This window comes from Talpa occidentalis, unplaced genomic scaffold, assembly GCF_014898055.3.
Source record: "Talpa occidentalis isolate TD23 unplaced genomic scaffold, MPIMG_talOcc4v2.1 talOcc4.12, whole genome shotgun sequence".
In the NCBI taxonomy this organism is placed as follows: domain Eukaryota; kingdom Metazoa; phylum Chordata; class Mammalia; order Eulipotyphla; family Talpidae; genus Talpa; species Talpa occidentalis.
Genome location: NW_023601212.1, coordinates 6,138,578 through 6,153,296, shown reverse-complemented (window position 1 = coordinate 6,153,296; position 14,719 = coordinate 6,138,578). Strand labels below are relative to the sequence as shown.

Here is a 14,719-nt window from a genome sequence, read left to right as displayed (position 1 = left end):
AGGGTCCCTGCTGAAGGGCTGACAGCCCCAGGGGCTAGGAAGGGTCTCAGCGGCAGGGGACCCCTCTGAACAGGCAGCTCCCTGGAGGTGGGACCACCTCCCCGCAGCCTCACGCAAATCCCAGGGAGGGACTCAGCTGGGGCGCTCCTAGGAGACCCCCTCCCAGGCACATGGGACATGTGGGCCGGTGAAGGTCACAGCACCTGGAGGTTCTCATCACCCAGGGGTTGGGGGAGGTGTCTGGCCAAGGCTGAGGGGCCCCCCATTGTAAAGAAACCGCCCTCTCGCCCCAGGGCCCCCTGGGGGAACCTTTGCCCCCTTGACTACTCAGGCCCCTTCCGGACCCAGGCGGCTCCAAAGTCCAAGGGGCCCCACCTCTGGACGAGGCCACTGGGTAGGCAGGCGAGCAGGGAGCGAGGCGCCGTCTTTGGAAGGCAGAGAGGAGATCAAGTCTGGAGAAAGAGTTCGAGTGTCTGGCATTCTGGGAAAGCAGGCCCTGTGGCCGAGGGGACACAGACGCGGCAGGGGTAGTGGCCGGATGGGAAAGGCCTATTTTTGCACCATCCAACATGGCTGATAAAGCAAGAGAAGGGGGCCTCCCTCTCAGGACAGGAGGAGGTTTGCTGCTGAGGTCAGAGGTCTTGAGGGAAGCCTGGCTACCCAGGCTGGCGGGGCGGAGGCAGGAGGGAGGTGGGGGCGGGCCAGCTTGCAGGCAGGACCAGAGTGACTCAGGCTTTGGTGCTCAAATGTCACATACATTTTTCTTAGTCTTTAGAAAAATATTTATGAGGATGAAATTCACCTAACAGAATTCACTGTTTAAACATGTACAATTCAGGGGCCTCCCTGTTGGCACAGAGGTTAAAGTCTCAGCACTATGAAGCTATCCACAGCCACTGTGGCATGAGTTCGATCCCCAGCCAGGGAGCTACCCACATGGCGCAGCAGACCTCTCCTGTCTCCCCGCTGCTCCCCTCAGCAGTTAATTCAGTGGATCCACCTCTTCTGTTTTCCACTCTATGTCTGGTGAACCCTCTCAACGCCCCCACACTCTGGCCTACACCCCAGTTCTTATATGCAGGAATAAGTAAATAAATAAATCTTAAAAAAAAAAAGGTATACAATTCAGTGGTATTTGATGAGTTCACAATGCCGTACAACCAGTACCTCTACCTATTCTAGAACATACTATTACACCAATAGAAACCCCTTCATTGGCAGTTACAACCTATTCCCTGGACAAACTGACTCTGCCCATGGCTGGGCCTGTCCTGGACGTTTCTCGTCAGTGGCCTCACACCGCGTGGCCTCATGTGTCTGCTTCTCTCCCTGAGCGTTGTGTGTTCAGGCCCCTCCCCGTGGGTGTGAGTGTCAGAGCTGCCCCTTTCCATGGCCAGTGATATTCCCACGTGGGGGAATGCTCTGTGTGCCCTTTATCCACGGATGGACACTTGGGTTGTTCCACCTTTTGGCTGTTGTGAGTTGTGTTGCTGTGAATGCGCGTGTATAATCTCACCTATTTTTATACTTTTTTGGGTTTTGGACAAGAACTGATTCATTGTGACCCATGTAAGCAAAGTAAAACTGCAATGCCACAGAGCAGAGAAGGTGGCACAACCCCCAGACTCCCACAAAACACTCGAGAGACCAGGATGGTAAATCAGATGACAGCCTCCAGCAGCGGAAGGTACGAGGGGCTTTCCACTGACATTAGCCTCAAACCTCGTCTCCCTTGCTCACAGCCAGCCGGGAACCCCTATGTCCTCTGCAGTCAGGCCCCCAGCTGGCTGGTGCCCCTCTGTCCCCCGCCTGTCTGTCCTGGCTCCTTATGCTCAGCCCAGGACAGCAGGCTGCTCCCCGCACCCAGCCGTGCCCCGGGCCTTTGCGCTGCATCTCTACAGTCCCCTTCCCCAGCGTTAGCCTCTAACCTCTGACACCCACCCCCCCCCCAGCATGATAGCACCTGCAGCACATGCCTGGCATCCCCGGCCAGCATCTCTAGATCGTGTGACTGGGGAGTCATTCTGAGATGGCTCTTTCCCTTCTGCTCCCCACCCAGGTGAGGGTCCCCAAGGGTAGCACGGGGTCTGTGTGTGGGCACGGCGCCTGGGATACAGCAGGCACTCACTCGAGAGCAGGGAGTAGAGGCGTCACACATGTCCTCTCCACTGGCCTCCATCTGGGCCCAGCTGTGATGTCCCCCTCCCCGCAGCGGCCCCTGCCCCCTGATAAAACCCTCCTCACATTATCAGGCTCTGATGAGGTCCCTGGGCTGCCCGAGATGACTCAGCACTTGCAGCCGTTGCAGGGGCCCCAGGTGGGCCAGAAGCCGGCATCCCTAGGGGCCACCCCAGCCCCCATAAACAGAAACACCCACAGCTGCCCAGGGAAAGCAGCTGGTCCAGAGTATGTCCCTTGCCCAAGGACGTGTAGCCCAAAATGGCAAAGCTGAGCCCTGAGGCCAGGCCCACACCCTCCCCCCAGAAACCCCAAGCCGGAATCGGAATGAACAAATGGACAAAGGGGTGGAGAACTATGCCAGGACAGGGCTTGGGACAGGAAGAGGTCAGTTTAGGCAGAAGGACCTGAAGTTTGGAACCACCCTGCCTGCACTCTGGGCCTCAGGAAGCAGAAGCCAGAGCTGTCCTCTCTCCAGCAATGCGGAGCAGCTCAGGGCCCAGCGGTCCTGGAGAAGCCCCGGCAGGCAGCAGGGGTGCTAACACTTGAGGGATTGTTCCCTTCTAGAAATGTCCAGGACCTGGCCCAGAGGCCATGGGGGCCCAGTGAGGGGCCACAAGGCCATGTGGCGCCAGGTCAGCCTGCAAGGTTTGGTCAGGATAAGCCATGTTGTTTGAAGCCATTAATGAGCGCCTTCAGTATACCAAAGGCTATGATGGACGCTGGGTGCCCAAGAGAGACCCAGGCCCCTGGGCAGCCCCGGGCTAGTGGGGAAAAGGTAGAAACAAAGGCACAAAGGAGATGGCAGGGAGAAGTCCAGTCCTGGGCTGCAGGCCCACGTGCAGCAGGGACTCCACTGTGTGACCTGAGGCCCTTCCCAGTCAGCCCCGGGCTGTGCCTGGCTGAGGTCCAATATTCCCCGCGTTATCATCCAGTGCAACTGACCCCAGGGGGGTATGACCCTCTATCTCAGGGCACCCCGACCACCCAGGCCTTTCGCTTCCTGTCAGCAGCAGCCGCCACCAGGCAGATGCTGCGGCCCCCACCCCCGCCCTGCTGTGCTCAAAGGAAATTGGGGAAGTGATTCTGGGCAGGGCAGAAACATCTGTCCTCTAGGCTATCACCCACACCTCTGCCTGCTTGCCGGCCACCTACCCCCTCTGAAAAAAGGCCCCCTCCCACCCACAGCACAGATATTAATAGAAAGTCCCAGGAGTACAGAGCCCATCACACTAAGTTGGTGCTCAAAAGCCCGTCTTTCTGGTTCTAGCTGGCGAGGTTCCAGCCAGACCGGGCTCTCCTCCTCCCCTTTGGCCCTTCACAGACTGGGGCCACCTGCAGCCTCCTGGTCTTCTCATCTGCGAGGTGGCAGGGGTGCTCCTGATCACAGGGGGCGGGGCAGGGGAATCATGACTGCAAACTGGCTCCAGGAACATGGCTGGGGGCACAGGAGTCACCTTGGCTGCAGGGTAAGGCTGGCTGCTTGCCATTTCCATGCCACAGGTAGGGAAACTGGGGCTCCCAGGGGGACACCAGGAGGCCTGACATTGAGGATGTACCCAGGATGGGAACAGCAGAGAGAAACTTCTAGGAAGCCAGTGCCTGGGGGGAGGTAGTTGCCCCAGAACAGCATGTAAACTACATGCAAATCACCAGTGCACCAGGAGTCGTCGTCGTCCCCCCGCCCCCCCCCCAGGTCTGGCCTTGAGCAGCCTACTCTCTGCATGGGGGTCCACTTCACAGACAGGGACACAGGGCTGAGATGAGGGGGTCCTGCCAGGCCTTGGAATGGCTACAGGGCACCCCGCAGCAGCGGACCTCCCGGGTGGGGTGGGGCAGCCCCTGCCCCAATGTGCTTGGCACTCAGGGAAGTGGCAAAGGTTCAGTGACAGAAAGTGAAAAATCCAGAATCTTCTCCCATCTACCCAAGCAGTTACAAGTCTGGCATTCCGCGATGCGCGCAGGCATTTCGTCACACAGGCCCTGGAAGCAGCACACGCTGCTCCTGCTGGCCGCTGGCTCAGCTCTGAGTCCCAGGCCTGGCCGCTGAGAATTAAAATTCTATCCTGGGGTTTCTTCTGAAAGGAACCAAACATTTCCCTGCAGACGAGCCCTGGGCAGCTCCAGAAAGGACTTTCTTAATGATTGTCATTACAAGACCGAGAGGGCGGCGGGGTCCCTGCGTCCCTGTCCCGTTCTGGGAGTGGATGTGCAGCGAGGGCCAGCAAGAGGAGGCCCGGGGCAGGTGGGTCCTGCCCAGGCCATGCTGCCAGGTCCCCATCATAGAACCGCTGCAGGCAGCACAGAAAGGGGGAAGGGGCAAGAGGCTGCTCAGGGTCTGGGGTCCCCACCAGGCACACGCAAGGTCCTCTAAAGACTCTAGGTAAGAAGGTGGCCTCAGAGGTGCTACCCAAATTGAACTCCCAACTGCAGACGGGGGATCCCTGCTCCCGGAGGACTTTCACCTCCCTGTGGGCAACTATCTTGCAGGGAGACACTGAGGATCGAGGAGAAGCAGCTGAGGAGAGGGCAGGCAGGCACGCAGCTGGCACCCACCACAGCTCGCCCCTGCCGGGTAGGGACACTTGTAAATGATAATTAGCAACAATAACAGGAAAACGACAACAGTCAACACGTGCCAATGGTGCCCCTGTGTTACAGATGGGGAAACCGAGGCCCAGGAGGACGGCGTGGGCAGTGGCTGACCCAGGCGGGAACAGAGCTGTTTATGCACCCAGCTTGGCTGGGCTTTGCACCCCCTGGGTGGCGACGTCATCAAAGAAATGAGTAATCCCAGAGATGACTTCAGGGCCCACTTATTTTCCAAGAAATGCTCCGTTCTGGGTACCTGGTCAGCAGGCACTTGGACCGGTGTGGGGGACAAGAAGGGGTCAGGCAGGCCACTGGGCAGGCAGGTGCCAGCCTGGGCACACAGGGGGCTGCCAGGGCGGGTAGAAGGCACACCATGTCCAGCGCTCACTGGGCCAGGGGCTGCCCGCTGCTTCCTGTGACAATGTGGACAGAGAAATCAGGGGGTGGGGAGGCAGATACACGCAATGGGGAGGCTGGGAATACGAGGACGCTCTGGGCTCTAGAACCGGCCCCTCCAGTGAGCAGCAGGGTGAGCTCTCATTTCCTGGCTTCCAGCAGAGGACCCAGCCCAAGAAGAATTTATGGGACGAGTCATAGGGGAGGGTGAAAAGACAGCAGAGGGCAGTGGGCTCCCTCGGGGCTTGAGCAAGTGACCCCTGCACAGGGGCTCATGAGCCCAGAAGATCCATGTCTGTAGCCACAGGTTTGGCATTCCTACTTGGGGTGGGGGTGGGGAGGCAGAACCTAAGGGCCTAGGCTGGGTTGGTCAGGGGGACCCTCAGAGATCCCTCACAGGTCAGAGAGAAAGAGACACAGCTCAGCCACTCCAGCCTGCATAGAGATGCCCATCAGCCCCACGGACACTAACAGGGTTCAAGCATGCCCAGCCCCAGTATCCCACCAGGTACACACTACAATGGCCACGCAGGTGGACCTTACAGACCAACTGTGGACCCTTCTTTGGGGATTTGCTTGGGGCGACGAACTCTTGCTGTCCTGCCACGGGGGTCGTGGGACCCCACCTGGCTTCCCACGTGGACCACCGCTGTCACATGGCCAGGGGCACACATGTCCACCCTGTGGCTGACCACGAACACCCACTCGGCCAGTTCACAGACCCTCTCACCCCCACATGCGCACAGGGAGCCTTGAAATATGCCCACAGTCCAGGCAGCCTGCCACGCCGACACACACAAACACACCCCTACACCCAGACACAGACACACAAACAGACACACCCTTCCTCTCTCCCTCCCAGATAAAGCGCCCAGATAGCCGCCCTAGGCCTCTGACCGGGCCCCACATCCCTGCTGCCTCGAGCCAGGGGGGAGGCCACTCTGACGCTTGGGTTGCAGATGTGTCCCGGTGGCCAGAGCAGGGGGGATGCAGCAGGCGCTCTAGACATGCCCGAGGAGGGACCAGGCCCCACACGCATGCCCGTGAGAAGGCACAGTCTGGCCTTGCTGCCCTACCCTGTCCACGTCCCCACCCTCCGGAGAAGAGGGTCCGAGCTTGAGGAGAAGTCCCTCCACCTCCCCGCAGGCCTGGCCAGGAGGCCTCTGGCGCAAGCTCCCACCTCCCAGACAATGGAAAACACGAACACAGGGGTTGGCCTTTGTGACAGGCAGGGAAAGTGAGGCACAGGGTGAGCAGAGTCCTGCCATCTGTTAGGAGCTCCTTGGATCACATCTGCAAGGCCCTGCTTCCAAACGCGCTCCTGTGCAGAGATCCTGTGCAGCAGCCAGCCCTGGTCAGGCTCCCAGTCACGCTGGGTCTGTGTTCACTCCCTCCAGCAGGGGTCAAAAAGAGGAACTCACACCCTCCTGGTTCTGGGGTCAGAAGACGGAGATCGCAGCGTGGAGGGGCCCCACAACCCCTGGGACCCTCCAGGAGAGGGTCCTCCTTGCCTTTTCCAGCTTCTGGGCCCGGCGGTGGCTGCATCACCCCATCTCCGCCCCATGCTCACATTCGCAAGGCTTCCCCTGTGTCTGCCTAAATTTCTCTCTTACGAGGACGTGGCCATTGGTTTTAGGAAGCCCTCCTCCATTAGGACCTCATCTAATCACATCTGCAAGACCCTGGTTCCAACAAGCTCCCGTTCTGAGATTCTGTGCAGACACGCATTTGGGGGGATACCATTCAACAGGCTACTCCCGGAATGTGGGTTTTCGTTTGTGTTTTTCATTGTCTGGGAGGCAGGAGCTCCGCCTGAAGGCCTCCCGGGGGGGCCTGCAGGGAGGTGAGAGGTGCTGACTCAGCACTCCCTGACCGGTCCCCTCGACCCCATGAGACCCCCACCCAGCCCTGTCCACGGGGCAAGGCCGGGTCCAGCGCCTGGGCCTTCAATGGGGCAGATTAGTTACCGTTTAACCCCGTGACCCCCAATTGTCCTCTGGCTGAGCACAGTGGAAAGAGCAGAGAAGGGGCGGTCCATGCCCCGCCCCCCGACGTGTGTCCACCCACCGCCCACGCCCCAGCTGCTCCCCTGACTGCTCTGTGCACCACCTGGCCGGGCAGCGTGGTCTGTTAGTGGGGGAGCCGGGCGGTCACAGCAGGCCAGATGCAAACCCTGTGCTGTACAAAAGGGGGTTCTGGGGATCAGAACATTTAGGGGGGCAGTCTCTGTGTCACCCAGGGAAACTGAGGCACAGAGTGAGCAGAGTCCTGCCAGGAGTCCCCTTTGGGTTGGAGAGCTGCATCCTGGCCCAAGGTGACACCTAACGGAACCTGGAGCCGGGACCCGCCGACCCCTCCTGGCGCCCCAGGGCCACGTGAGCAGGGAGGCTCCAGGGCCCGTGGTGGGCGGCGCTGACCTGCGCCTGGCCGGCTGATTCCAACTGCTGACCCAGACAGCCTGACTTTCTAGCTAATGGTTAATGGGCGCCACGGTTACCTCATGCTTCATGGGGCAGGGGAAGCCCACAAAGGGGGCAGCAGGAACACCAGCCTCACGCTCGGGCCCATGTGGAGCCAGCTGTGGTGTCTGCACACGCGTGGCCGTCCTGTCCACGGACATGGGCACACATGAGGCACAGGCACAGGCGGCTCTGGGACGCAGACCCCCGCCACCTACAGACACACTCACCCAAGCAGGGTGTGCCATGTGATGAACACACAGATGTACCCCAACAGGCGAGATTCAGTCGGGGCCACAACCAGCTGCCTGAGAGGATACACGTGAAAACACAGCAGCTGGGTGAGCAGCATCAGTACACGTGTGAGGGGCACGCACAGAGGGCCTCAGAAGGCAAAAGCAGATCCTGACACAAGCAGGGCCCCACGAGATGGGCCCCCAAGCCCAGGGGACCAGCAGCTGTCCACCACAGCCCACGCCCACACGCACACGCACACCCACGTCAGCAGGCTGGACCCGAGTGGCAGGCAGGCCCACCCCGCCCAGCAGGCACCGCTCCCTGCCATGGCTGAGTGTGTTATTAGAAAGCGTGGGGCGGGGCCGGGCGCTTGGCAGGGGCCACCAGGGTGGGGAGCAGGTGGTGGGCGTGGGGCCAGGCGACAGCAGCAGTGACCCCACAGCAGTGACCGGGCAGCCAGGCGGCAGCGCAGGGGCCAGATAAGGTTCTTCCGGCTGACTCAGTGTGGTTCCCAGGGCTGGCACGGGCTGAGGCACAGTGCCAGGGGTTGGCGGGCGGGCACCCTCCCTGTGCTTGCCATGGCCCGGCTGGCTCGGTGCCAGCAGCCACAGCGGCTTTGATGAGGCAGGTGCGGCCCAGAAGGGGAGGGCCAGGCTCCCAAGGGGCTTCCCGACATTCTCCTCTTCTCCTGTCTCCCTGTACACATGGGCCCGGGCTCCCGGGGCCCCAGGAAGATGCTGGCACCAGAGCTGGGGACCACCCGGGCCTGGCCTCCATCCCTCTGGATAAACATTCTGTCTCAGGCACACCAGGGAAACTCTGCTGGGCTCAGAACCCATGCCTGACGTCCAGGTCTTTGCCAGGCTGGGCCCTTGGGCACAGAGCACCCTCCTCTACTCCCTCACCCTCCTCCCTGGTCTTCCAGGGCCACCTGTGCGCCGACCTCTTCCTCCCCAGGCCCCGGAAGGCCTGCCTGGGAGCTCACCTTTGGTTTGCCCCAGTGTTCAGCCCACCTTCCCTCTCCCACTTTATGCTTCACCCCCGCAATCACAAGCAAATCCCACTTGTCTGTCCTCTGGCAAGGTCTTCAGTCTCCCACAAGGCCCGCGTTCCTCTGGGCAGCCTCCTCCTCCCTATCCTGGTCCAGCCCCGACCCCCCCAGAACTAGGAATGCCTTTGTCCAGAGCTGGCCCCTCCCAGATGAAGAGAAGGATGGAGACGGGGAGGAGGGAGGAGAGATTAAAAAAAGAGAAGGATGAAGAGAAGAAGCTGCCACCTCCGCCCCGAGGCCTCACGCCTCAGCTCCCCACCCCACCCACAGCCGCGGAGGCTCTCGTAAGCCCAGGGACGTTCGCTGCAGTGGAGTTTACGAGGAAGCAGGGAAACAGACCGGGGCGCCGGTGCCTCAAGGGAACTTCGCCACGGCTAGAAGAACCAGGGGACCCGAGCACAGGACACCGTGAGGTAAGCTCGTGAGGAGGGAAAAAAAAGAGGCCACATGTGCTTCCGTGTCGCCGGCCCTGCAGCGCCCGCTCTGAAACCTCGCAGGTGCCATTTCTGGGTGTCGGTGGACAAGGCCCGGCAGACACTGGCCAGGTCAAGTCCTCAAGCCTCACGGGAATTGTTTCCTATTTTCTCCCGACAAGAACAACATCGAGGGTTACTTCTAGAATCAAAACCAAACTAAAAACATGTATGTGTATTTCCCATGATTAGAAGTTCCAAGTGAGCAAAAAGGACCAAAAAAACACACGATGGGGCCTCAATCCCCTCAGATGCCCAAGGCTTCACCTCTAGGGGCCACGCGGGTCGGGGCAGAGCAGGACACGCATGGAGCTGGATGGGCCCCCTGGCAGAGCACACCAACCTCCTGGGTCTGGAACCCACGGCTGCCAGGGCCCACGTGCCCGTGTGTCGGCTCAGACCTGACACCCCTATGCGAGCATCACTTCCATTTCAGACAAGGAAACAAAGGTTCTGAGAGGACAGAGGGCTCCCCCAAGCCCCAAAGCCAGTGGCGCCCCTGGTTCTGACTCCCAGACCACCCTTGCCCCTGTGTCTACGCCACCAGGATGGTTCCGGCAGCTGCTGGGCACAGCACACCTCAGGGTGAAATCCCAGCCCAGACACCACCCCAGATGACTGTGGGCAAGAGCCTTGACGCCTTGGCTCCCCGCCTGTGCCGTCTCCTCCCCCACGAGATCAAGGGGGGTACAGAGGACGCGTGTGATCTCAGTCATTGACCTGCACAGAGCTAAGTCACAATACCAGCCAGAGATGTCACCCTGGGATTGTCATGGCTACACCACTGAGCTCAAGTTATGTGGTGAGCAAACGTTACCTTGGAAAGCAGGGAAAACCCCAGCATTTAATATAAATCAAAACCACCGTGACATACCAGGCCAACCCCACAAAGATACCTAGAATCAAAGCATCAGACGGGACTCGGAGACCCTGAAGCCTCCGGCATAGCTGCGGCCCGCAGGGTGGTCACTATGGGAACAGCACCGCAGTGCCTCGGAGGCTAAATACAGAGTGGCCGCGAGCAATCCCACTCCAGGTATTGACCCAGGAAAATGGAGAACACACACCGAGCCTGCACACGTGCAGAGTACAAGTCACTACAGCCAAAAGGTGGGACCACCCAGGTGTCCCTCGTCTGGTGAAGGGCTCTACACACGTCCCCCCACATGGGAGCGTCACCCGGCCATGAAAGGGGGGCAGCTCTGAATCTTGGGACCACGGGGAGGGACCCTGGACACACGACGCTCAGGGAGAGAAGCCAGACACGCAAGGCCACGTGGTCTGAGTCCACTGATGAAAAGCGTCCGGGAGGGGCAAGCTGGACCGGCAGTGGGTGCATGGCGCCAGGGGCGGCGGGGCATGATGAAGGACACATTTTAAAGGTTTCTTTTGGGAAGATGAAAATAACCGTAAAATTGGGGTGATGGTTGCACAGTCCTATGAATAAACTAAAACCACTGAATTGCATGCTTTAGGTGGGTGAATTATGTACTATGTAAATTTTCTCTCACTAAACCTGTTTTTAAAAATCCCAACATTTACTTGAGTTGTTGAAACTAAGCGCTTGAATGCTGAAGCAGCTGAAGATCTGTGACTAAGGGTCCGCAAGTTTAAAATCCCACCGTGGTCACTTTCTACAGGCCAGGCTCAGCCATGACAGTGACCGGAAGCCACCAGGACATCGCCAGGATTGCACGTCCCCTCCCAGGAGGTCGACATCTTGACTGTTGCCCCTGGTGCACGCAAACCCCTGGCTGGCAGCTCCAGATACTCGGTCTCCATCAGCACACATCTTGGGGGCCCATACATCTTGGGGGCCGGGTTTTCAAGGAGAGTCTGTGGCTGTGAGCCTGTTACCGCTGGCCCTCCCAGCCCAGCAGCCCCTGAACTGTAGCTGAAGGCAGAATTTCACTACTATTGAGGGTTTGTGGGAGGAAGTCAGCCCAGGCCCTGCCAAGACTGGGAGGAAGAGCCAGATACAGTGCCAAGTGGGTGGGCAGCCAGCCAGAGGGGGCTGCCACGTGCCAGGAAGGGGGCGGGTCAGGTGCCAGAGTCAACACAGCCCAACATCTGCTAGGCTGCTGGGCCCTGGCCACTGTTGACTCTGACCGTACAGGTGCCTGGCCAGCTGGGCTAGAGGGCCTCGGCAGCTGGACGTGCCACAGTGGAGCAGGAATAAGGTCCAGGCCCAGCAGGGTGGACTCGACTCCCCTCTGCCCACCGCCTGCCCCAGCCTCCACTGTCCTTGAACCCAGTCCTGCAAGGCCCACTTGGTGGCCTCTGGCCCTAAGCGTGAGCGGGGTCCTGCCTCGGGGTGTCTGCTCAGGTAGCTCTCTCCTGCACACGGGCCTGGGTCCTCTCCTACAAGGTTCAACTTGAAAGTTGATCGCAAGAGGCCTCCCCCACAGCCCCAGACCACGTTTCTTCATCCGGCGGCCTTTGTAATTATTTATTTGCTGACCTTACTATTTACTGACCTTCTCTACCCCGCAACGGGTGACCTGACCTCTCAATAAAAGACTGCCCACCTGCATCGTGGTCCCCTGGCCCTTGGCCTTGACTCCCTGCCAGTAACCCACCCTGGCTGGTGCAGAGACATCACCATCCTGTGCCAGACAAGAGGACAGTGGCTCCTGGTGGTCCTTGTTCCCTTCATGCCAAGAGGCCTGGGGTCAGGCAGGTGGTCCTCGGTCCCCTTCTGGCCTGGCCACCCCCCAAAACCCTCCTGTCAATGTGGTGTCTGAGGAGCTGGGGTTGTGGGGCAGGGTAGGGTGAGGTCCTGTCAACCTTTGACCCCACAAGGGCTACTGAGGCTTGTCCCTCTCTCTGGCCTCACCCATGACCCCCAAAGTCTGGCTGACTGGCTGGCTCTAGTCTAGCCCCCGTTCGGGGGCTTCAGGGAAGACTGAAAAGATCCCTGAGTAAATAATACAGTGTGCCCCTCTGTGTTATTCTAAACCCGGAGAACCTCAAGACCTCAGTGCGCAGAGATTCCACCCCAAACAGAGGGCCTCAGACTCTTCTCTACGAAATGGGATAAGTGACTCCTTCCGAAAAGGAGGGACACTGAGGCAGGGGGAAGGACGGGGTTGCTGTGCCTAGGCTGGCGAGGGCTGGCGCTACACGCGGGGTCCAGCCTCCCCCACGTGCCTGGAGGTGATGAGACTGCTGTCCCCACGCTTAGCGTTCAGCCCTGCGGCCAGATTGGGAGACGGGCCGTGCCACCAGCCAGGCACCTGGGCAGCTCATGAGGGGCAGCGGGGTGTAAACCCCTCCAGCCCTGGAAGCTGGAGCTCTCCTCTCGCCTCTGGATCTCTGCCCGGGCCATCCCCGCCGGGATCCCATTCCCCAACCTCCCCTTACTCCCCATCTCAGGCCCCCGTTGCCCTACTCGAGCCTGAGTCCGAGTTCTTTGCTCTAACTCTGAGCTCTCCGATGGCCAAATTCAAGTCTTTGAAAGAGTGTCGCGGTACAGCAGCCTTGGGGCTGAAAAGGAAGCCTCGGGTTCTGGGTCCCCCAGAATTAGCATCTCAGTCCATTCCCCTGCAGTCACAAACAATAGCTGGGCCCCAGGTTCCCTTGAGGAGAGCCTCACAGAGGTGGCCACATGTGCCCTGTGTCCACAGCCCCATGGAGCCCAAAGGGGGCCTGAGCGGGGCCAGGGTGGCCAGGTTCCCACCGGCCACTCCCGGAGGTCGGGCAGGGCCCAGCTGGCCGCTGGCTGGAATGTGAGCCTAGCCAGCCACCCCGTCATCTGGTTTCCATCTGCCCAGCCCAGCGAGGCCCAACTTCAAAGGATCCCTGCCTGGTTACTTCCTCTGCCCTGGTCGCCCACAGGGAAGGCACCAGGATGGCCACTTCCTCCCCTCCCGGCTGGAGCCCCCGGGAGCTGTGACACCGGCATGGCCACCCCTGCTCAAGCCAACAGGCCACACAGCCTCCGTTCAGGGGCACCGAGCCCCACCAGCAGCCCACACCAGGTCCAGCCTGTTCTCACTCAGCCGTCTCCTGGGAACGCCCCAAACTTCGCCCTCACTGCTCATGTCCCTATATCTGCTCTCCACAGCCGGCCCAGCCACCCATGGGACTCCACCACGGCCTCGGTTTCCACAGGAATCCCGGCGCCCGGACCAGCATCACGGCCAGCTGGAAGGACCCTGCAGTAACAGGGTATCCCCCAATTCGACGCATGCCTACCTGCTTGAACTGCTCCTCATACGTCCAGTCCCCATGGTCCGGCGGCTGCAGCTGGGGAACCATGTGAGCAGCCCCTCCGGGGTGGGCCGGCCCGGCCCCGGCTCGCTCTTGGCTGCCCAGTCCCCGGGGCCCGCCTTCGCCGTGCAAGGCCTGGGGCGGCTGAGCCTTCCGAGGGAACAGGGCTGAGGGGCCTGGGGGGCCGAGACCCTCCTCATCCTCGAAGTCCTCATCCTCCTCGTCCCCCAGGTCTTCTTCCAGCTCCTCCTCCTCCTCCTCCTCCTCCCACTTCGGCTTCCTGGAGGGGGCACAGGCTCAGGGTCAGGGGGATGCGCAGCATGCCAGGCCATGCCTCTTCATCCCGGCCCTGGGCTCCCTCTGAGTGTGGGGAGAGGCCCCCACCTGCGCTGGCTGCAGGGAGGGCCTGTGACCATGACCAGCAGAGGGCACGGGAAATACCTCCCCAGTTCCCAGTCAGATGGAGCGGCCGTAGGCACAAATTGGGGCTCCTGCCTACTGCTAACCCCAGTTCCTCTCCTCCCTCCTCCCCTCCGGGGCACAGACCTCCACGCCGGGCTCTGAAAAGGCCAAGCCAGGTCCTGCCTCAGGGACATTGTTCCCCTCCCACACCCATCGCCCCCTCCGCCCCGCCTGGCCCACCACTCCCGGCCCCCATGGCCTACCAAGGGGTTGCCGCTCCCACAGGGAGACGTCCACCCTCTGCCATCTAAAGCTGACCCTGGTCCCCGCCACCCCTCCTGACACCCCTGATGTGCTTCTCAGTAGCCTCATCTCTGCTCTTTTGCTTGTCAGGCATCTTCCCGTAAGGCCCGAGCAGGCCGGGCTCAGGGCACCAGGCCCGGTGGGACCACAGGACACTTGTCACTTGTCCCATGCAGGTCCCACGTGGCCTGTCCGCCTATGCCACTGACTCTGCCCCGCTGACTGGCAGCGTGGACCTGGCCCTGTGCAGGTAGCTGAACTTCAGTGAAATTAAATTCCAAACTGGAATCCATTTCAAATACCCAACAGCCATCTGTGGCCAGGGCCCCGCACTGCTGGAGAACGTTTCCATCACCATCCCTAAGTCCTGAAGCCAGCCAGGACAAGAGCTGGTCTTCCCCCCATGCTGTGTCCCC

The 14,719-nt window shown here is 60.5% G+C and overlaps 1 protein-coding gene across 4 annotated transcripts in view; it reads right to left on the bottom strand.

Moving 5' to 3' along the window:
• ARID3A (AT-rich interaction domain 3A) overlaps positions 1-14,719 on the bottom strand; it is a 36,236-nt gene that overhangs the window by 17,513 nt on the left and 4,004 nt on the right. For all 4 annotated transcript variants that reach the window (XM_054693014.1, XM_054693015.1, XM_054693013.1 and 1 more), the window contains exon 3: positions 13,584-13,878. In XM_054693014.1, coding sequence (XP_054548989.1) covers positions 13,584-13,878 — 295 coding nt within the window. The remainder of the gene's footprint in view (positions 1-13,583; positions 13,879-14,719) is intronic.